This window comes from Bos taurus, chromosome 26 (genome assembly GCF_002263795.3).
Source record: "Bos taurus isolate L1 Dominette 01449 registration number 42190680 breed Hereford chromosome 26, ARS-UCD2.0, whole genome shotgun sequence".
NCBI lineage: Eukaryota > Metazoa > Chordata > Mammalia > Artiodactyla > Bovidae > Bos > Bos taurus.
In genome coordinates, this window is record NC_037353.1 from 37,601,300 (window position 1) to 37,625,246 (window position 23,947).

Below are 23,947 nucleotides of genomic sequence, written 5' to 3' on the forward strand. Positions count from 1 at the left end.
TTAGGGTCCCTGGCAGATGTAATAGGAACACTGCAGAGACTGCTTCTGCTGCCTCCTCCTGCCTGGAATGTTCACTCTAGAACTCCAGGTCTTCTAGGCCAGGCACCTGGCAGTGGCACCAAATTAGTGGTTGGTTAATATCGGGTGGTACTGTAGGAAGTTGTCAAGCTACTAATCCTTCGTCTTAAGCAGTCTCTGCCTTCCTTTGTGAATCAGTGAGTTAATGTATCTGCACCTGCTCTCTCTTAGGCTATCCTCATGGATCACAACTGCCCCATTAAAACAAAAATGTACACGCAGAACAGCAGCCAGTCGCATCCGATAGGTGAGGATGAAGAATCTGAAAGTGACTGAGACCCGCAAAAGTCCTCCAAGTACCTAATTGTATAAAAGTGTTTCCAGTGAAATGACTCATCCAGAACTGTCTTAGTCATACCACTCATCCCTGGTGAAAGTCATACAACCAAAGGTTCTTTCTTTTCCACGGTTATGATCGATTGCCAACGGCCTTATAAAGAAAAAGCAGCTTTTCTAGGGGTTTGTATAAATAGTGTTGAAAACTTTATTTTATGTATTTGATTTTATTAAATATTATACAATATATTTTGACGAAATATAGTGTAAATCTATAAATATTTGAATCCAAATCAAATATAATTTTTTAACTTACATTCACAAACACCTGGGCAAAAAAAAGTCTTATATTTTTTTCTGAATATTGGTAATGAGTGTTTAAAGCACACATTATCTCCGAGACACTTCCAGCAATGAGAAACTAGAAGGAAGTCTGAAAAAGAGAGTCAAGTAAGACAGCATATATTAGGTAGTGACACTGAATGTTACTGAACTTGGAATTACAGTTGACCTGGAACAACACAGGGTTTGGGAATGCCAACACCCCACACAGCTGAAAACAGTCAGCCCTTCATGTCTCTGATTTCACGTCCGTGGATTCAACCAACCATGGGCCACGTAGGACTGCAGTCTGTTATTTGTTGAAAAAACTCTGCATGTAAGTGGACCCATGCAGTTCAAATCATGTTGTTCGGGGGTCAGTTGTACTATCAATATATTCATGAGGTAAAAGCTAGTTATCTTAGATGCAGAAGAACTTGAGTCAGTCTCTTTCGGATTTAATCCACGAATCTCAGTTGGCATTAGTTTTCTATGTAATCACCTACCTGGAAGCAGATGGTTGTAAATTATATGTTTACATGTCTTGTGGTTGGCAGCAAACATTAAAGCCAGTAAGGGTAAAACAGTGAATGTTCTGAAAGCAGAGAAAAGCACCCAGATATATAGTTATGAACAACTAGAAGCTTTCCCTTTCAGATACATACTTGTCTTACCGGATGACAAAGACTGAGAAAGAAACACCTTATACTATCAGGATTGTTGAAGCATGATGAGATATACCAACATCTAGCTGAAATTTTAGAAAAGAAATGTAAAAAGCTAATAGCTGCTGTGATGTGAAAAAAAAAAAAAAATATCCCAGACTATAATTTTCTTTTACCTGGAAGTCAAGTGTTTTCTAGGGATCTGTTTATTTTTTTTTTGATAACTATTATTTTAGATGAAGATGAAGGAGGAATAAAACTGTCTTGAATCATGTTAGGAAAACAGGTAAAAATAATAGGGTGGTCAGGGCACACTCCCTTTCACATGCAGGAAAAACCCCAACATCTAAAGATGTCTGTGTAATACTGTATCACCTAGTGCTGTGTGATGTAGTTTTTCTGAGCATGACAACATTGCTGTGCCTTTTCGATGTAAGTACTGTTAGTGAACATTGTCCGTTTACATCATTTTGTATGATATGAAGATAGCGTGGAATGTCTCAAAAACACTTGTTCATTCTGTAGTTCTGTAATGGTAAACAAAACTACCTAATGTCCGTTTTTTTGTTAAGCTAAAATTGTTTCTGTTAAACTTGGAAAGACTCTACCTTTTACTTCCCTAAGAAAGTAGCTAATACTTCCTTCCATTTTCTTCATGACATTTTTGGTGGGGCTTTGATCTGAAGTCTGGTTTTTTAAGTGCATGTATGTGTTGGAAGCAAACTGGCTTCCTACTCGTGTATTTGCATTGGGTGACTCACACGAGGCCTCTGCTTTGCTGGAGGTGCTTCTATGGCTAAAGTAAAAAAGCAGGATTGTTCTCTACTTCTGTAGGGGAGACCCTTAAAAACCAGTGTGCTGCAAATCAGTTCTCTTGGAGGCTTTGTAGTTCTCCCCACTCCTAATACTACAGAGCTTTTAGAATTTTTGCCTGTAAGGCTTCAGTCTCTTCAAGAATGACTGGCAGCCATGTCTGCTGGTGATCCCTAGAGATCATATAAATGTTTTTCAGATGTGTATTGAGAGCAAAAGGAAAAACTGTATCTGATGAGGAAAAAAACTATAAGGTCTTTCATATAAGTAATATTCTGGGGTTGGCAAAACATGAAAAGAGGGGCTGTTTTTAAATGTGTATCAGAACAAAGAACACACAGCTCTCTGAACTGTCTGTTTTGAGCAGAGGTGGTTTTTTTGTTTGTACCCAGCAAAACAGATACAAAAAACTTAATGAGGTAGCAATGAATACTCACTTCTTTCTTTTGACTGCTAAGTGTATCCACCTACATTGTTTTAGCTAGTTTACCTAATAAATCTTCTGAACACTACTGTGCCTGTTGCTTTCCTTTGTTAACCACATAATATCATCAGAATAAAGTATGTGAGAACATATTAACTGTGGATATTCAATTAAAAACTATTCTTTTTTGCTTGCAGGCGTCAGGTAAAATCTGCTCCAGACTAGTTTGAACCATATTTTCTGGCTTTGCAAAATTTGTTTTAAATTGAAATATGTAACTAGCCACATGGTGTCAATGTGGAACCAACCAGTAAGTTATCCTTGCATCTCTAAAGTTGTACTGTATTCCTGATTGCTGTGAATAACTGTGGTTGATAAAAGTAACTATGATATGCAGCCACTTGACACAGTAGATCCATGGCCATGGAAGTACCATGAAGTCTAGGATGTGCTTGTGTGCATCTTTCAGGGGTGAGAATCCATGGTTTTAAACAGATCTTCAAGTGGATCCATGGCTTAAAAAGGATTAAGGGAAGCTCCCCCAATCCCATTTTTAAAGAAAAGCTATTATCTCTCAGTTTAGAAATAAACTCAATATATTTTAACATTAAAGTGATTTTGAAGTTACTCACTTTTACAGGAACTTAAGACTTTATTATTTTACTATTAGTAAGAGCCAAATGTCTTCAAACTGCCTTTTGAAAAATTCCGATACACTTAAATTTAGAACTGACAGTGACCCACAAATCTTTACTACTGTGTGTTTTTCCTCTCAAAATCACGAACGGCCACAGGATATTTTAACTAGTTCTGATACTGAAGAATGTAAGGCTTGATATTAAGAAATGTGGCAAATGAATTGATTTTAAAATAATGCTAAAACGTTGCTCAACTTAACTGTCTAAACATTCATCTGAATACCAATATATGGAAAATATACTTTAAATAGTCTCATTACTCCTAGATAGCAGAGGCAAATAGATAAATCTGATATTTCACAGCATAAAAAAAGAGTAAAACCAAATTTAATGCTTTTAGACAATTTTCAGAATAGCAATTTTGTTTAGCAAAAGTGGACTTTTTAAGCTTGTTTTCATGGTCCAATTATACAGGCAATAATTCCACAAAGATGCAGTATTTTTTTCAGATGTCGTTAAATGAAGATATTCTTGTTTTCTTGGTAGTTTTTATTTATTATTATTTTTAAGCTATTGATAACATAGCATGGCAGAAAGATTACATCAGGAATGTGATATAATACAACTGTTTTCATTGAAGCTGTAGACCTTACTATTCCCTAGACGGCTGGGAGGGTTCCCCTCCCTTGCCCTAAAATACAACTGTGATGCCTCTCTTGCCTCTCACCAGTAAATAGAAAAATATCGCACTACGCTGAAGGTACATTTTACAACTGTCATTAGCAGCATTTCTGAGCTTTCCATAATTGTGGTTCTACAGAGTCAGACACTTTAAAAACATGAGCAAGATTTTTATGAAAGCAAAGTTTTGCATTATTTCTACAGCTGTTTCAAATGCATCCATTTCAGCAGCATGCTTGGATGTCACTAAAACTTCCATGGTATAATCCAAAACCACCAGTCACTTACTCTGCTGTCAGTGGTAAGTGATTTTTTTATGTTAAGATGAAAGTTTGTGATCACACTGGGCAGATTAAACTATTGTTTACAGAACAGTATTTTAGCTTTCAGTGAATTTGGTGTATAGAGACTTCTATAGCAGTGTTCTTTTAAAATGCAAGCATGCTTAAACAAAAAAGGGGGCATACAGAGATATATTTTTGTTACAAACTTGGCCAAGAAAGGTATTTAGTTTCCTTATATTTTACTTGATAATAAAACAGCAAGAATGAGAACTGACTACTGATTTTAAAACTGGAATAGCTTTTCTACCCATAAAAATGTTTTTACCATCCACGTAAGTCATCCCTTTTATTTGAACAGCTTTTTACTATTCAGAGAACTTCCACAGTTATGCTGTTGTTATCCTCACAACAATTCTGTGAGGTAGTTAAGAGGAAGTTTTGGTTTATTTCTACTTTAGAGCCGGGGAGAGTGCAGCATGGAGCCCTTCTGTGGCTTGCTTAGGGTTACACAGTTTGCTAATGGCCAACAGAAGAGCTTCAACTTAAACTCTTGTATGGAATCCTGGGTTATGGACCTGGGCCAGAATCCTTACTATTATATGATGCCTTTTCCTGCCAGTTATAAAAGCTGTGCTATCTAGTTTTAAATTCATGTCAGTTTCACTATATAGCAATTATCATAGTAGCTACCTACGAAAGGGAAAAACATGTACATATCTTTTATTGACACATAAAAGGCCAAAACTTTTATGGTATACCAACAAAGGTCATGCTCACATGTTTTCCCTCAGTCACATGTTACCGAGGCTCCACACAATGAACTATTCCAGTAGACCTTCCTTTTAAGACACCTGGTCCCAATTCCTAGGTATCTATGCTCTCCAATTTTTTTTTTTTTTAAATGAATAAAAGTCTGAACTATAGAAGCATTCAGAATGATCATTCCTTTAAGTCTGCAGATATCAGATAAAACAATAAATGTTATTTTGCATGATTCCTTTCATTCACAACATTCTCATGCATGAAAAAATTTCTAAAACAAAATAGCCAAACCAGATATCAACAAGGTCATTTTAAGAACAGTCCTCTGAAACTTCTAATATCCTTGCACATGCTTTATTTCCTATGGGAGAACTGAAGCTGAAAAACAATCATAAATGTTTAAAACTTCTACTTGAAAGTATCAATATTTTGAAAGATTATATTTCAAAATCCTATGGTTATTGTTTTTTCTTTTTTAGTAATCTTGTTATCCTCTCAAAATTCTTAACCAACTGCATTCTATATTTACTCCCTATTACATTTTGTTTTTCAATGCAAGCTCTTCAAATTAATCACTATATTCTTACTATACTTAAACTGCACAGAAGCTTTAGAAAAAAATTTCACAGAAGCATAAAAAACAAGCAATATATGTAATTTTTTTTTTTTTTTTTACTAAATCAACATAACTAACTAAAGCTGCAGCATCTGCTTTCATATTACATTTGGCAAAATCAAAACAGAAAGCATCACCTCCAAACCCCAAAATAACAAAAATCTCAAGCAAGTAGAAATGACAAACTTTATAACACAAAGTAAGATTCAAAACCTATTCCCTCAATGATTGCTGTTGTCAAGTTGGGCATGCAGCAAATTTGTTGTACAACCGTGATGGAAGTGAAAATATTTCAAGAATCTGGACAGTATGCTATTTAACACTAATTCAAAAACTAGGAAGAGGAGGGGGAAAAAACACAATGAGACATCACACATACATAAACACAAAAAGTCAGCTTACATAATTACATAATTAGAAAAAGTTAAAAATAAATTAGTAAAAATAAATTCCCAGTATAAACCCAAAAAAGCATAGCTATAAATGCAATCTGAAACAATCAATTTAGTGGGCTGGTCATGTTTTTGCTGGAAAACCACCTTTTCCACTCTAGTTCTCACGCAAGTAAGTAACTGTGAAGAAGCAGGCCAAAGTGCATAATAAGAGGGTTTAAATGTGGTTGTATCTATGGTACTTTAGATGCCACTTTTCCTCAATCACTTGCAAGTTTAAATATGGACTGTTACACAGACTCAGATGGGCCAAATAAGTCATCTGATATGCTACTGAATGGCTGAGAGTCTATGAGTTGGGTTATTTCACTGTCGAGGTCTTCTTCTGTGTCATCTGTGTACTTGCTGATTTTCTTGGAGTGCTGGTCTAAAGACAGACTTTCTAAAGATTCAATATCTTCAATGCCTGCTCTGTAGTGGATCATGAGAAGTGTTAGAGCTTGTAGTCTTTCACCAGATTTAGCCAAAGACGCAGAAAGAAGTGACTTTTTCCTTGTATCAGTTGTCTCTTTTTCGTCTCTAACAAGGGAATTATTATGTTCCAACTCCTGATCAATTTCATTCTGCAGTTTATCTAGCATGAACTCTAGTTTCTGAATCCTCTCCTCTGTAGGCAAGCCCCTGTACAGATCACGACCGATCTCTTTAACGGCAATGAAAACGCTATCATCCAGACCACCCTCCTTTCTCACTAACTTTATTCCTGCGCTGTTGCCCCGTTTAGAAGGGCTGTTTGAACCACAGACCTCTGTGTCACTGCCTTCATTGTCTGATGTGTTGGGTGTGTGTTTTGGTGAAGGTTCTACTAGATCAGTTCCTGGCTCAGACAGGCGGGTTTTGGAGACTGGACGCAGGTTTAACAAACGAGAGCTTGTATTGATAATATGTCTTGTCAAACCTGTTGTTCTGTTGACTGACTTCCCAGCTTCAGCATCAACACGGGGGGGCAGGCCTAAGAGGGTTTCTTGTCCTTCCAGCCTGAGATTTTTCAGGGCCCGGTCTATCCGCTGATCTGTCGCTCCACAAAGAGGAGTCTCAGCTAGACACTTTTCCTGACATTTTTTATGGCAGACATAAGCACAGAACATACACTGGGAAGCAGCTTTAGTCCAGACTTTTTTCTTACAGTAATCACACCAAGTCGGGTTCTGGAACTGAGTGTCCTGGAAACTGTGTTTATTTTCTGTTAAACCCATTTGTCCAACAAAATGCTCCTCTTTAGGCAGGGCAGACACCTCTTCGACCAAATGGAGTTCTTTTTCTTTCTCTAAGTTAGTAACTACGTGGTCTGGCTCTCCTTCTTTCAAATATTTGAAATGAACAGTAATGTCACCGTAGCAGAATTTGTCATTGAACCCCTTCTGCATACTCAAATTGCGTAGTGCGGTTCTCGTGACCATGGCCTTAGGTGACGGGGCTTCCAGTCTGAACTTGGAAAGGTACTCCATGTTTGAAGTGGCTAAAGCATCCTAACGCCACCTCTTCAAGTTTCAAGCTCACGTGCCCCAAGCAGATGAGACCCCCTAGTTTGAAAGGGTCCCTGCACCACAGTGCGATGTTTAAGTACCTGTGGCAGGCTTCTATGTCAAAGAAACAGCTGGCTTTGGTTCTTGTCCATTTTCCCAGCTTCTTGCGATAAGGAATTTCCGATGATTCCCACGTTTGATGGTCATCTGAACTGTCCTTAGGTGGGCAGGCGCTTTCAGAAGTCAGATCTTTTGCCACTTCTTGCTTGGCTAAAAACTGCTTAGCTGCAGCTGCTTCTTCTATGTGATCCAGATTCTTCACTTGCTTTTCAGCAGGTTTATCTGCAGGAGGCGGTGGCAGCACCTTCTCTGGCTTTTCAACAGAAATATCTGGTTCGGCCTGAGTCGGGTCATCAGAAGAAGGCAAAGGAACTTTGACTTGTGGTCGTGGTGGCACAGGTGGTTTGAAAGAGGGTCCTTGGGTGGGTTTTGACACTTGTGCTGGTTCTGTTACCTCGGAAGATTTGAGGGCTAAGGGCTTATTTCCTTCTTTGGATGGAAGTTTTGGTGGTGGTGGGTAACTTCCTACAACTAATTTACGGTTTAGAACAGGTGATATAGTTCCGAGAGGTTTAACAGAAAGTGTTGTTGGAGTACGTTTGGGGCTGTGACTTAGTGACTGTGCCTCCTCTCTGGCTTCAGTTTGTGCTCTGACATCACTTGCTAAGTCTTCAAATTCAGAATCCAGGTCTCTATTTTCAGCATCTACTGCCAACCCAGTTGCTTCCTCTTCAAAGTTCGGTTGGCATGAGCCTGACAGAAAGTTTTCTTCCAACTGTCCAAAGTTATCTTGCAGCACTGTACCCTGATTACTCTGGCCCACAGGCCTCTCATAATACACCAGCACTCGGTCACCAGCCTGCTTGATGAGCTTCAGCACCTGCAGTGTAGATGTGATTTTCACGCCTGTTTTAAGATTTTAAAAGGGAAAACATAAAATTACTGCAGTAAAAATTACCTAAATTCACTAAGTATAACTGCCATTAATTCGTGATCATTTAACTAATGGAAAAGCAACAGTGAGAACTCTAACGTATGTTGTGGGCTTATGGATACATCAGTGTACTGGTTCTTAAACTCTGACTGCTCCAGTGTCCTGGAAATGTTTACCTTTCCAAACCAAATGATGCCATGAAAATCTTAGGAGGGTGTCCAGCTGCTAACTCCTAACTGCTTCCCATTCCTTTCTAGGTTTAAATGACATTTTTTCCTCAGTTTGAATTGAAGTGAACCGAGTGAAACCTATTGAAAAGGATTTTATTAATGGTTAAACCAGGCTTAAAAATGATGGGAAACTGTGATTCTACTGAAGGAAATTCTACAGCGCTTCAGGGATTATAAGCTAGTGATAAATGATTCAAATTAAGAGACCGGTGCTTGAACTAAACTTAGCAAAACACTATGCTGTGAATAGTGGATGCTTACTGGTTCTATTAGCCCTACCCATGAAACGAATCTTTTTCAGGACGAGAAAGAATAAGGAAGGGATAGGAGGGCGTTAAAGTTAACCAAGTTGTTTATTACCTGTATCTGTATCAATAATACCTATCTTAAGTTTTCATTCTAGTTTCTGATAGGTGCTATATTAATTCAAAAGGCACAGAAAGCAGCACAGTGGAAAGTCTCCCCTCCCTGAGGCAATGAAAGCTAGCAGCTTCTGATGCATTCTTCTAGGGACATTCCAGGTGTAACTTTAAAAGGTCTCCCCGCCCTCCCTCAAACAGTACTTACCTAAGCAATCCCCTTCTATAGGACTTAAGAGAAAGGTGAGTCTTGGCTTTCCAAAGATCCTACAGCCATCCTCAATAAATCAAAATAGTATCAGCCCCATCTAATAACCTGACTTCAGAGTTCCCCAACCTCAATATTCTCCAGCTGCCCAGGCAAGAGAATGCTTTAGATCTGGTCATCACTTGGAACTTTTCCACATCAAAGATCTTCTACTTGGAAACGAACTTCTGATCACAGTCTCCTATTTCCACCTCTAACAAGCCTGTCTGCTAACTAAATCTGTTTTGAGGTAGTGTCCATGTCTGGTCATTCCTCCTTTTGCTCTCATGGTCCAGCTGGTCCACTTGCCTCCCTCCCCAGGCTCAGTCTCAAGACCTTAATGGTGTTCACATCAAGCTTTTTTATGCTTTTGCCCTAGCCCTCTCCTCTTCACCATAATGGTGTTCACATCAAGCTTTTTTATGCTTCTGCTCCAGCCCTCTCCTCTTCTACCATCTGCCTGTCCCGATGATCCCTAGCTGGGCTAGCCCCCTCCCTGCCGCTGAGCTTCCTACCTGGAGACAGCATCAAGTTATGCCATCTGTCTCCAGAGTGCTTTTCAGTGCTGCTTTAGCATTCTTTGAATTGGTCTCTAAACAACTAAGTCTCCAAACACCAGCTTCAAACCTTTCTTATTCCCCTGAAACCCACCGTTCCTGCTCTTTTATTCTATAGATGACATCACTTTATTTACTGAAAAGACCAACAAACGGCTGCCTTTTCTCCCTGCCCATCATTTTCCAGACTGAGCTGTCTGAGAGGGAAGCCGCCCTTCACCTGTACTCTGGATTCTGTCCCCCATCTCCTTCAGGACTTTGCTCTGTCGATTATTCTTGCTGAAATGTTAATTCCTGTCCTTCTTTTCCTTTAAAACCTTCCATTTCCTGGGTTTTACAGCACTGTGGTGATTGAGCTCTGATCGCCTCTCCTTACCCACCGCCCCCCCCGCCCTGACCTGTTTTGGTCCCTTGTATGAGCCGTCCCCGTGGTTTTGTTGCTGGCTTCCCCGACCGCTCTGCTCTCTCCCTAGATCACACCCATTCAGTAGTCTCAACCACCAACTTTTTCTCTGGGTGGCGGCCCCTCTTCTTCAATCTAGTCATACATTCCCAAAGGCTTCTGGGTATCACCACCTGGATGTTTTGTTGATAAAGTTAAAACTTCTCTTGGACATTCTCATCTTGCTGTCCTCACTAGTACATGAATCAATCTGCTGCCCTCCCAGTTAACCTGATTTGAATCGTGGAGATGGTGGACTCGAGATTCATTCTGCTGTGAATCCAAGAGTTCCAGTCCATTTTCCTTCCTGGCTCAGATGCTCCTGACCGCTTGTTTCAACTACAGTAGTAAACAGCTTTTTACTATGATCCTCACTTAGAGCGTCCTTATTTTAATCACCAAACATATGCTGCTTCCCAACTTTCCTAAAACACTGGTTCAAAACCCTTTAGCTAAACTCAATCATACGGAAATCAAGAGCTAACATGACTTCATGATTCATCCAGCCTTCAGCTCTACTCTCCCCTCTAACCACACTATGTTCCAGCAAAATTGTAGTCTGACATAAAAAATAAATCCATCTGAAGATCTGAGGTAGGCACAACTTCACATCAATCTAAACTCATCCTTCGGAACCAGCCAGCCAAATTTGGCTTATTTTCCTTTTCGAATATTTCAAATATACACAAGAGCAGAAGAAATAGTAAAATGAACTCCATCATTGAGCTATTTAAGCTATAACATTTTGTCAGTTTTATTTCAACTATCACCAATCCTGTTACTAAATATTTTTTAAATGATACATACCTACATAAATGAAGTACAGTGATTAAAAAAAAAATGTGTATTATACCTGCCCCTTATCTCAATATTATAATTTTTAACAAATGTTAGACATGAAGACGTGGCTTCTGTTTTTTCACCCCATCTATATTTATATTGCTTGGATTTACTTTTGATAATTTTTCAATATTTTGAAAATTAAAAAATTTTCATTATTTTATTGTCATGATGGATGTGAATTAAAACAAAGGCAGAGTTTCTTTGACATATAACCAAAGACAACTGCTCCTTAATTTGGGAACTAACCTACCTGGTTGTTTATTGTCTTAGCTGTGAGAGAATATTCTACATAGCCTTTAAAAGCTCAACTGTAACCAACCATGTGTTTAAAAAAATCTCTTGACAAGTCTAGAATGGGTGGGCCTGGTACTACAAAGATCTGAAAAGGTTTAGACTTTTCCCCACTGGTGTCCGTAAGTTAGCCTTATTGATAATTTACATGCAAGCAAATGATCTTCCAATCAATAGATTTGCAGTTTTTATTATACCAATGCAACTGACAGGAAGGCATGCAGGTGACACGTTTTCCTGCCAGTGACAGTGACTTGGGCTGCACTCTGAATGTCAGTCCATCAACCAAAGGCTGGCCAATAAGGCCAGCAAACGGGGGTCGCAGGAGAGATCAGGTATGCCCTGTTAGACAAGGAAATCTCTCTCCCGTTCATTATCTAGTCCTAAGTGATGGGGGTAGCAGTGCTAATTCTGTCAGTTTTAGGCTCAGAGTAGTAATGGTGGTGAACATACAGAAAGATAATTGTTGACCTGCCCTTTCATACTCAGTTAAAAACAGAGAAGTAAAAGAAGGAAAATGGTCTAAAGAGGAAGTATTTTAAAGATTTATACATTAGAACTAAAATGATACCTATTTCAAATTTTTAAGGCTTCCTTCAGATTTTTATTTATAGTAATGAATTTTTTCCCATTATAAAAGTAATGTGCTTACAGAAACAAAGAAGGAAGAGGAAAAAAGCCCCACATCTACTCTCTGGTTTTCTTGGTAAATGTCAAGTAAACTGCACATCAGCATAATTACCTCCAATAGCAATCAGTCGATCTCCCCGCTGAAGGTTAGCAATTGCAGCAGGTGAATTTGGGGCCACAGTCTCAATTATGACGTGCCCAGCATAGCCATCAGTTGACTGGACAAGACGAAGTGTAAGTCCGACACTTTGTAAATTCCCCTTTATTAATTCAACCTTTGATAAAGAGAAAAAAATGAAAACAGATTCAGTGGGTTCACAGTGGTGGAGTGAAAACACGAACACACAGAGCACTACAGCTGATGCTTTTACGCCATGGTGATTATTACAGACCGATAAAAGGTAGGAAATCTCTATTGTGACAACAGAAACTAACCTATGCTCAGATTGCACATGTGGGCCATTGGCAACATGAAACACCTTATCTTACATATGTTAGGAAAGATGCATGCTTGGTGTAGAAAATTTGAAAATAAGGCAAAATGAAAAGAAAATCACTCCTAGAACTGCTGTATTTCGTACTTTCTCATATATAATATATATATGTGTGTGTGTGTGTATATATATATAAAGTTGAGATCCCATTATAAATATAATCCTGAATCTTGCTTTTTTGAAATAAAATGGGAATAATCTTCTATTAATATCTACTAAGATGTGCTTGGGAACTTCCATTTTTTGTAGTATATTGTTAAATTTTTCGGGGGTGGGGGGGAGTTCATGCTCATGTTTTATTAAGAGTTATCTTGTGAAATATCCTGTTCTAACTCATCAAGATAATTCTGTTTTCTAAAGAAATACCATCCAATTTATGAGTATGTCTCTCAGACTCATATCATCTATAAATTAAAAAAAACAACATATACTATCTGTTCTCATTTGAATCACTGATTTAAAAAATGGATAGAATACCACAACCCTCTAGATGACAAGAATTTCATCTGTGTTTATTAAGCTAAATTATAAATCAGTCTAATTGTATTATCATTCAGGCCATGTCTATTCTTCAAGCTATCTCATGAAGGACTCTGCCAAATAATCTGCTAATGTCCACATATATCACTGTCCGTAGTGCTTTAATTGATAAATCCCACTTAGAAGCCAGAAATTCAATTCCCCTACCTAATGATGCTGGCCTAATGATGTTACTGAAAGTTGTTCTTTTATATGGGTGTTAATAGATTTTGAAAGGTTATTTTTATATTAAGGAAAATCTTACCAATATTAATAACATGTTCAAGAAATGGGAAATGTAGTCAAGTTTTTAACTATTTAAAAGTTTACCAAAAAATCTACTGAAACAATCCTTCCATAAAACATTATTTCTGTTTAAACCTCCAAAAACATTGGTCCAATTCTTGCCTCATGATATAGTAAATATCACCTTATAATGTTAAAAGCATTTGTCAGTTAATAAAGCCCTAAAGAAAACTTTCTCTCAAATCCATGAACCTATATATATTCTTAATATACAGAGTACCAAAGCTTAAAAAGAATGCAAATTCTTCTACTTTCAAAAAGTTAACAATGATAAATGGATAAAAAAAACGCTAAACTGTATGAGACTGAGAACTGTAAATTTTAAAAATTAACATTTAGAACGTGCTTTTTTGTGATCTCGTCTCTTTGTTCCTTAAGTGGAATGGAGATGGGGGACGGTGGGGTTGAGAAGGGAATTGAGTCCAATACAGGCTTCTGCGCGATTCAGTCTCTTCATTTATTTTCTCCCTGCCAATCACATTATTTCCTTTGCTTTTCTTATTTCAAATGATCCTTGAAGTAAACATTCCAGATGGAAAAAAGGTTTTTAGTAGGAATAATTAATAAGGGCAAATACTAAATTACTTCCTTCTCCCAACTTTTATACTGATTACTAGTAAATGCTCTTAATTTCATACATAGGGTACAGAGCTTAAGACATTATTTATTTCATCTCCTTTCTTATTAAAAGCTTATTTCCTTTTAAGCTAATACCACTGACCCATCTACTTTCAGAATTAGTTCCAGCCTTCTCTGATACACAAATTTAAAACTTACAATTAAGTTGTGACAATGATTCAAAAGTTTTAAAGTATAAAAACCCCTAATAATTAAAAACCTGAGAAAAATTTTAAAGAAAATATTTAAAAATGAATATCACACAAAATTTTTATTTTAATGAAAATTTAAGATACTGTTTACAAGACCACTCAAATATCCCATACTTTTAAAACAAAACTGACATGTCCATTGGGGTGAAACTATTTTTAAATTAAGAATAGCAAAATAATTATATAATTCTCCCCTATATACATGTATCTACATTTTAAATTTTTATATGATTATTGGATATACCATGTACTATAAAACATATGACAAAATAGAAACTTTTAAATGATGAGGTGAAAATAGAAATCCTAAATATTTTCCTTACATCTGGTAACAAAATTTTAGGGAATTTCACTAGTAGATGAAGATAATAATCATAATCAAGTGGAATTGATTCAGGAATTCAAGGTTGATTCAAGCAGCCAGGAGTCAATAGTGTAAGTCACTTTCTACTTTCTAAACTCTATCATCAAAATTGATAACTATTATATTCATTTTTAAACTATTTTAAGCCATCAAGGTTAACTGAAAGTCAGCTATTTTTAAAACATTATAACTATATAAATATTATTTATTGAGAATCTAGACATCTTTACATTTTCTGCCTTGTAGAGTCTTTTGTTTTTCTTGGAGGTTTTCTTAAAACAACAGCTTTCACTTTAAATGTAGGGTTTATGTAATAAGTACTGTTTCTGCAATTAGCTCTTAAATGCACCTATCCATTTGTTTACATATTAAATTATTTAGCATTCAAAGGGAAGTTTTTCTTTACCTCTCCCTCATTCCTGCCTAAAAGAAGCCAGTTAATAAATGCAGAAAGAATGATTAAATTTGAAAAATCACTCTTTTATAATCTCCCAAAAGGGGAGAGAAGCATTTAGATTAAAAAAGAGAGAGACAAACACTAAAGAGATGTAACAACACAATGCAATGTGTGAATCTTGGTAAGACGTAAGAATAAGGGGAAAACGAAAACTCACAAAAACATTATGGGACATTGGGAGCATTTTAATATAGACAAACAAATTAAGGAATTATTAATTTTTTATGTGTGATGATGGTTATTGTAGCATCTATCCACCAATAGAACATGTAGTAAAATGTTCTATTTTTAGAAGATTCATACTGAAATACTTAGAGGTGAAATAAAATGTCTTCAACAATCCTTGCCTATGACTTTAGGCAAATATTAAGTTCTGTGAATGTCATTGACAAAATGACATGTCTTTTTTATATGTGGAGCTGTGAAAAGTTTCAGTATTTATTATTATTCCTATTAGTAAGACTTGGCATCACTAGTCAAAATGGGATACAAAAGTAAATTTAAAAACCAATCTGCTGTAAATGAACTTAATATACTGCTCAACAAACAAGGCAAACATATCATAAAACAAACATTGATTCAGGACATTAGAATATTTAAACTATTTTATATCGTACAAACGTTAATTTACTTTTATAGGATCAAGACTGAGAAGCTAAAAATAATTTTATGATCACATAAAATTTAAAAACTTTAAAAACTGTCTCGTTAGAAAAGACAAAGATGGTGACTGATGTCAACATTCAATAAGAAAACAGCTGCTGGTTCAAACCCACTAGGAGAAGAATGGGCTCAAGCATGGTCTTTATTAATATTTCTGAAATCTAGAAACCAGCACAGTGATGATAAATATCTACTTTTTCACAAAATAATGTTTTTGTATTTCTATCGAAATTATGTTTCTATCCCACTAGAAAGTTCCCTCTATAGAAGACTAAAGACATAGCAAATTAAAGGGGAAGGAGTCAAGAAAAGCAATAGCAGGGAGATAAAAAAACTGTATTTCTTATGGACAAATAAGAACATATATTTTGAATGAGGAGAGTGAAAAAGTTGGCTTAAAACTCAACATTCAAAAAACAAAGATCGTGGCATCTGGTCTCATGACTTCATGGCAAATAGATGGGGAAACAATGGAAACAGTGACAAACTTTATTTTTTTGGACGCCAAAATCACTGCATCACGGCAGATGGTGACTGCAGGCATGAAATTAAAAGACGCTTGCTCCTTGGAAGAAAAGCTATGACAAACTTAGGCAGCATATTAAAAAGCAGAGACACTACTTTGCCAACAAAGGTCCGTCTAGTCAAAGCTGTTTTTCCAGTAGTCATATATGGATGTGAGAGCTGGACTTTTAGGAAGCTGAGCACCAAAGAATTGATGTTTTTGAACTGTGGTGCTGGAGAAGACTCCTGAGAGTCCCTTGGGCTGCAAGGAGAACAAACTAGTCAATCCTAAAGGAAATCAGTCCTGAATATTCATTGGAAGGACTTACGCTGAAGCTAAAGCTCCAATACTTCGGCCACCTGATGTGAAGAACTGACACACTGGAAAAGACCCTGATGCTGGGAAAGACTGAAGAGGGGAAAGAGGAGGAGACAACAGAGGGTGAGATGGTAGGATGGCATCACTGACCTGATGGACATGAGTTTGAGCAAGCTCCGGGAGTTGGTGATGGAAGGTAAGCCTGGCTTGCTGCAGTCCACGGGGGTCACAAAGAGTCGGACATGACTGAGTGACTGAACTGAACTAAACTGAATTAATTACAGTAAAACACCTTTTACTGGGAAAAAGAAGTAGCCTTTCAGAGAACATTTCATTACCTATCATGGAATCCTTCATATTCTGATTATCCTACAGAGAAAAAGTCCTATAGGAAGTTATTTTATAAATGTATAAATAGTTTTCAATTAATGTATAAAGAGTATACATGTATAAAGAATATAGCAACTAATATCTAGTTGCTATAAACATGTTCCTGAACGAGTACTTTGTAGCACGGCAGATATTTTATAAGAGAAATAAGAAATGAAATTAATACTTACCATAGGCTTGGTAAAATAGACACTAATGTCTGCCAAATTCTCCTCTCTGGGACTATGACTGCAACCCTTTAGTCCTTCCTACAGTTACAGTGGGAACAGCCATGCTTACATAACATGCTTCTACTGCCTTGCCTCATTGGATGGTCCAGGGCACCAACCTGGCCCAAGCTGTATCAATCAGAGTCCTTTCCTGGCTGGTAGGTATTCAGATTGAGAGATTCCTTGAATGGAATAAACATAAACATGGCTATAGGTGTCTGTGTATCTTCTTAGGGGCTGTGAAGGGGAGAAAGCCAGTCTAGAGTGAAGAATAAAGCACTGAACAGCCAGGAGCAAGGAGGAGAGTGGTTTAGTTTCTGGTTCCAGTTTGCGGCTAAAGCCTAGCTGCATTCCTACTGAAAGCGATGCAGAACCTAGCCCACACAACCCTGAACAGTGACCGGGACAACTGACTGTGGCATGAAACACCATGGAATCCTCAGAGGAAGTACCCATTTTGTGCTTAAGCAAATTTTAGTAGGTATCTGTTTCAAACATGTTCAGGCTGACCAGGCCCTGTGTTAGAGACCATGATATACAATATGTCATAAACTCAAATTGCTGTATTTATTAACTACACAGCTACAAATACATTATGAGTGTAGGGGGGAATCTGCTCGCATCTAGCCAGGGGCCTCTGCTGCCTGCCCCTGCGGGGACTTGGGGCCTGCGAGATGGGTCAGAGAAGGGAGGAGCATGAGGGCCAGCACTGTATCAGCAGCTCCTCCTGACAACACAGGCTGCCTCTTCCATAGACAGGGGCCTGTCTAGCAGCTCAAGGGGACTCGAGGCTTCAGAAGTGGGGTGCTATCCTCACTAAAACCAGGTCCCCCTAAAGCAGAGTTCCCTTACTGAGTTTGTGGTTATTCTATCTAAAGCTGTATTTCCTTTCTTTGTCACCTCTTACTCCAATCCTGTGCTAACTGAACAGCAATCGACTAGAGTCATAGCTAATTTCATGGCTGCAGTCACCATCTGCAATGATTTGCAGTTAGTCATTACTGCTAACATCATTAATGTATCAAAATTACTGTTGTAGATGTCATTTTTAAAGTACAAACTCAAGTTGTTTCTCCAGGGCAAGTTTAGCTAACAACTCCCTGAGGAACACCTGGCCTGAGAATCATAAGCCAGAGACACCCTGACTCCTAAAATTATGATTAAGACATGCCATATACAGTAAGTGAAGAAGAACTAAAGAGTCTCTTGATGAAAGTGAAAGATAGTGAAAAAGCTGGCTTAAAACTCAACATTTAGAAAACTAAGATCATGGCATCTGGTCCCATCACTTCCTGGCAAATAGATGGGGAAACTGGGAACAGTGTCAGACTTTATTTTGGGGGCTCCAAAATCATTGCAGATGGTGACTGCAGCCATGAAATTAAAAGACGCTTCCTCCTTGGAAGGAAAGCTATAACGAACCTAGACAGCATATCAAAAAGCAAAGACATTATTTTGCCAACAAAGGTCCATCTAGTCAAAGTGATGGCTTTTCCAGTAGTCATGTGTGGATGTGAGAGTTGACTATAAAGAAAGCTGAGCACTGAAGAACTGATGCTTTTGAACTGTGGTGTTGGAGCAGACTCTTGAGAATCTCTTGGACTGCAAGGAGAACAAACCAGTCCATCCTAAAGGAAACCAGTCCTGAATATTCAATGGAAGGACTGATGCTGAAGCTGAAACTCCAATACTTTGGCCACCTGATGTGAAGAACTGACTCACTGGAAAAGACCCTGATGATGGGAAAGACTGAAGAGGGGAAAGAGGAGAAGGAGACAACAGAGGGTGAGATGGTTGGATGGCATCACTGACTCGATGGACATGAGTTTGAGCAAGCTCCGGGAGTTGGTGATGGACAGGGAAGCCTGGTGTGCTGCAGTCCACAAGGTCGCAAAGAGTTGGACATGACTGAGCGACTGAACTGACTGACGTACAGTATGTGATTAACAGATATAAATTACTGTATACAAAAGATAAACACCAAAGCAACAAAGATTTACTCTATAGCACAGGGAGCTATATATTCAATATTGTGTAATAACCTATAATGAAAAATAATCTGAAAAAATACATATATAAAACTGAATCACTGTGCTGTATATCTGAAACTAACACACATTATAAATCAACTATAATTCAGTTTAAAAAAAAGAAATGTCATGTAGAACAACCTAGTGGTTACCAGTGCGGGGAGGGAAGTGGGAAGGGACAAGACAGGAGTAGGGGTTAAAAGGTGGCTCAGATGGTAAAGAATCTGCCTGCAATGCAGGAGACCTGGTTCAATCCCTGCATCAGGAAGAGCCCCTGCAGAAGAAAATGGCAACCTACTCCAGTATTCTTGTGTGAAGAATTTCATAGACAGAGGAGCCTGGCAGGCTATGGTCTATGGGGTTGCAAAGAGTCAGACATGACTGAGTGACTACCACCAACACCAGGGGTTAAAAAACAGCAAACTACTATGTACAAAATAAGTAAGCTACAAAGATGTATTATATATGCAGCACAAGGAAGATGAATCTGCCTGCCATGCAGGAGAAAGAAAGAAAGTGAAGTCTCTCAGTCATGTCTGACCCTTTGAGACCCCATGGACTGTGGCCTGCCAGGCTTCTCCCTCTATGGGATTTTCCAGGTAAAAGTACTGGAGTGGGTTGCCATTTCCTTCTCCAGGGGATCTTCCCGACCCGGGGATCAAACCCAGGTCTCGTGCATTGTAGGCAGATGCTTTACCGTCTGAGCTACCAGGGAAGTCCCAGCAGGAGACGTGGGTTCAATCCCTGGGTCGGAAGATCCCCTGGAGCAGGAAATAGCAACCCGCTCTAGTATTCTTGCCTGGGAAATCCCATGGACAGAGGATTTCTGGTGGGCCACAGTCTGTGGGATCGCAAACAGTCGGACATGACTGAGTGGCTGACACACACACACAACAAGGAAGACTGCCAGTATTTTAGAACAACTATAAAGGGTATACAACCTATAGAACGGTGATCATTATGTTGCTCCCCTGAAAGTTATATAATACCTTACATCAGCTATGCCTCAATTAAATCACTAGGTGATGATTAATCTTGTGACTTTCTTACCCTTTAAAATAGCCCCTAAATCAAAGACCAAATTGGACTGGATCTAAGATTTGTCTCCCACTCCCTTGCTTGGCACCCTACAAATAAACCCTCACTTTGATTCATACACCTGTTGTCAATGTTGGGCTCCTACGTCTCGGCACACGAGCCCTGCTCCATAACAAGAGGACCCCCAGGCTGGCAGCTCCAGGTCCTGGAGTGTCAGCGACAGAGAGGCTCTTGCAAGGGTGTAGGTCTAGGCATCTCCAAACTCATAAGCTGCGTCCTCAGGGTCTCCATGAGGCTTGAGCTGCTGTCCCTAGCCCCCAGGAGCAGCACAGTAGGCTTCAGAGTCTGGGAGGAGCAGGGAACTGCTGGAAGACATCCTTGTTGGGCAGGAGTACACCCCTGCTCCCTGCCCTTGTAGTACCCTCATGTGCTAAGTAAAGTGGGCTTTAATATCTGTAACTTGTATCTTAGTAGTTGATTAGACTCTGAACTGTTATGAAGAAATTCTTTAACTGTGCTGTAAACATAATCAATATACCAATCTCTAATAGGAATAGAAAAAAAAATGTAGGATGGAAAAGTGTTTTCTCTGTGGCTTAGCATGTATCGACCTGAATTTTGCTGAAACCAAAAGATAAATTTCTACTGGAACAGAAATACTATTTCCAGTATTCTTTTGCATGATATACCAAAAAAAAAGCTTATCAATTGTCAAGAACTGCTGACACATACTAACTAAACGCAATTACCTGAGCTAAATCACTAGTCAATACATACAAGATTGCAGACAGCCTGCATTTAACTTCACCAATAATGTTGGACTCAGGTTAAAAAAATTCTAACTGTATGTGTACCTGTCTGGTGGACAGCAATTTAGTAAAAACACCAAGATAGCCTTTAAGAGCTCTCACACTCTGACATAATTTTAGCCTTTCCTGGACCCAGCTGTGATGCCTTATTTTCACCTAAGAGGTTGGGAAACAACATATTGATTTTTAAATCCCTTCCTAATAGGGACATAATTTTATATAATGGATAAGAAGAGGATATATTTTAATAACACATCAATATAACTCCTTTACAAACTGTTCTCTTACTTGAGCTTGTAACATTGAGCAAAAAACCAAAAATGCAAGAAAGAATAAAAGGGTCTACGTGAAAGACCCTTGAATTACTGTGACCATGTATACTTCTGAGTATTTGTTCATCAAAAAGCTTCTGAAAAAGACATCATGAGGACTATTTCCTAGCTTTTTTAGTAAAGTAGGGGGAAAGGAGGAGAAATGACACAACAGCCTGTACACATACATACACAGCACCTGTATAAAACTGAACTTTTTAACAGATCACCTTTACTTGGCTTGCTTTGGGACATGGCATTTAAATTCTGAATATTTGGGGCCCAGTCAATTATGATTAAAGATTTATCCCCAAACTCTGATTTATATTTGAGAAGTCAAGATTTCTAAAACTAGAACAACTTTTATATTGAATATAAGTTTCTGAGCTGTTTGCAAGGGAAACTTCGAAGTACAACATACTTGGCACAGAGTGTCTGAGAGGTGTAACTTTCTGGTCATTCGCTTGAATACCAGATATCAGATCAATCTGTTTATGGCTACAGGGCACAGAATACAGCCAGGCTTGGGACCAACAGTTTACTGTCCATCTCAACTAGAAGCAGCAATGAGGCCGTTGAAGAGCTAGAGCCAGATTTCACATTTTTTGTGTGTGTGATCATTTTTCTTTTTTTTAATTGGAACATAATTGCTTTACAATGCTGTGTTAGTTTCTGCTGTACAACAATGTGAATTAGCCATATGTATACATAGGGGAAACAGTGGAAACAGTGTCAGACTTTATTTTTCCGGGCTCCAAAATCACTACAGATGGTGACTGCAGCCATGAAATTAAAAGATGCTTACTCCTTGGAAGGACAGTTATGACCAACCTAGATAGCATATTCAAAAGCAGAGATATTACTTTGCCAACAAAGGTTCATCTAGTCAAGGCTATGGTTTTTCCTGTGGTCATGTATGGATGTGAGAGTTGGACTGTGAAGAAGGCTGAGTGCTGAAGAATTGATGCTTTTGAACTGTGATGTTGGAGAAGACTCTTGAGAGTCCCTTGGACTGCAAGGAGATCCAACCAGTCCATTCTGAAGGAGATCAGCCCTGGAATTTCTTTGGAAGGAATGATGCTGAAGCTGAAACTCCAGTACTTTGGCCACCTCATGCGAAGAGTTGACTCATTGGAAAAGACTCTGATGCTGGGAGGGGTTGGGGGCAGGTGGAGAAGGGGACGACAGAGGATGAGATGGCGGATAGCATCATTGACTCGATGGACGTGAGTCTGAGTGAACTCCGGGAGTTGGTGATGGACAGGGAGGCCTGGTGTGCTGCGATTCATGGGGTCACAAAGAGTCGGACACGACTGAGCGACTGATCTGATCTGATCTGATACATATATCCCGGAGAAGGCAACGGCACCCCACTCCAGTACTCTTGCCTGGAAAATCCCATGGGCGGAGGAGCCTGGTAGGCTCCAGTCCAAGGGGTCGCTAAGTTGGACACGACTGAGTGACTTCACTTTCACTTTCACTTTCACTCATTGGAGAAGGAAATGGCAACCCACTCCAATGTTCCTGCCTGGAGAATCCCAGGGACGGGGGAGCCTGGTGGGCTGCCGTCTGTGGGGTTGCACAGAGTCGGACACAACTGAAGCGACTTAGTAGCAGCAGCAGCATACATACATCCCCTCCCTCTTGAGCCTCCTTCCCACACCCCTATTCCACCACTTAATGTCATCACAGAGCATCGCACTGAGGAACTGAACTTCCTGTGCTATAGAGCAGCTTCCTGCTGGTTACCGATTTTACACATGGCAGTGTACATATGCCACTGTTACTCTCAATTCCTCCCACCGTCACCTTCACCCACTGTGTATTTTACCATCTACCACCTTTAAAAATCAAAACCATAATTGATGATTCCACTAACTCCATTAGTTAGTCTTGGGGCTCTAGACTACTGGGTAACTATGCTGCTTCCAAAGATTCAACTGAATTCTCAACTGTTTTCCACTAAAGTTCATCACTCGACCAGAAAAGAGGAGATACTATGTTTATTAGCTGTCTTCTTTCAAACTCTTATCAGCAAAGAGAATTCACAATTTATCGTCTTTTTCACAAAAAAGTGTAACTCTTAAAACATACATATGGCAAATGTCTTGTTTTTATCACTTGGCAAACAACTATCAACTCCCACAAACTTTTTCAAAGACCTGGCATTAAAATTAACCACTTCATAAAGGTTTAAATCATAACAGATCTTAAACTCATAAGCCAGATAAATAAAAAATAAAATAATCTGTCAGATAAAGAGAAGTGCCACCACAGAAGTAAATTTTCATGCCTTGTCCCAAATGATGACAAAAATTATTTTTAAAAGAGATGGGTGTTTCTTAAAAAGGCATATATTAATAGTACAGGGGATAAACCGTAAATTCTCTCACAAAGACTTTACAAGTACACATCTTTTTTGTTAGCTGCTGCTGCTAAGTCCCATCAGTCGTGTCTGACTCTGTGTGACCCCGCAGACGGAAGCCCACCAGGCTCCCCTGTCCCTGGGATTCGCCAGGCAAGAACACTGGAGTGGGCTGCCATTTCCTTCTCCACCAGTTCTATGCTGCTGCTGCTGCTGCTGCTGCTGCTAAGTTGCTTCAGTCGTGTCCAACTCTGTGCGACCCCATAGACG

The 23,947-nt window shown here is 38.8% G+C and overlaps 2 protein-coding genes across 2 annotated transcripts in view; one reads left to right on the plus strand and one right to left on the minus strand.

Moving 5' to 3' along the window:
- The window catches only part of SLC18A2 (solute carrier family 18 member A2), a gene marked incomplete at its 5' end in the record, with an annotated part of 39,961 nt that extends 38,475 nt beyond the window's left edge, over positions 1-1,486 (plus strand). The window contains 1 exon segment of the mRNA NM_174653.2: positions 250-1,486. Within this exon segment, the coding sequence (NP_777078.1) occupies positions 250-354 (105 nt within the window). The 3' untranslated portion in view covers positions 355-1,486.
- Positions 1,487-5,419: 3,933 nt separating this feature from the next.
- The window catches only part of PDZD8 (PDZ domain containing 8), an 80,912-nt gene continuing 62,384 nt past the window's right edge, over positions 5,420-23,947 (minus strand). The window contains 3 exon segments of the mRNA NM_001192510.3: positions 5,420-7,471; positions 7,473-8,442; positions 12,182-12,344. Of these exon segments, the coding sequence (NP_001179439.2) occupies positions 6,241-7,471; positions 7,473-8,442; positions 12,182-12,344 (2,364 nt within the window). The 3' untranslated portion in view covers positions 5,420-6,240.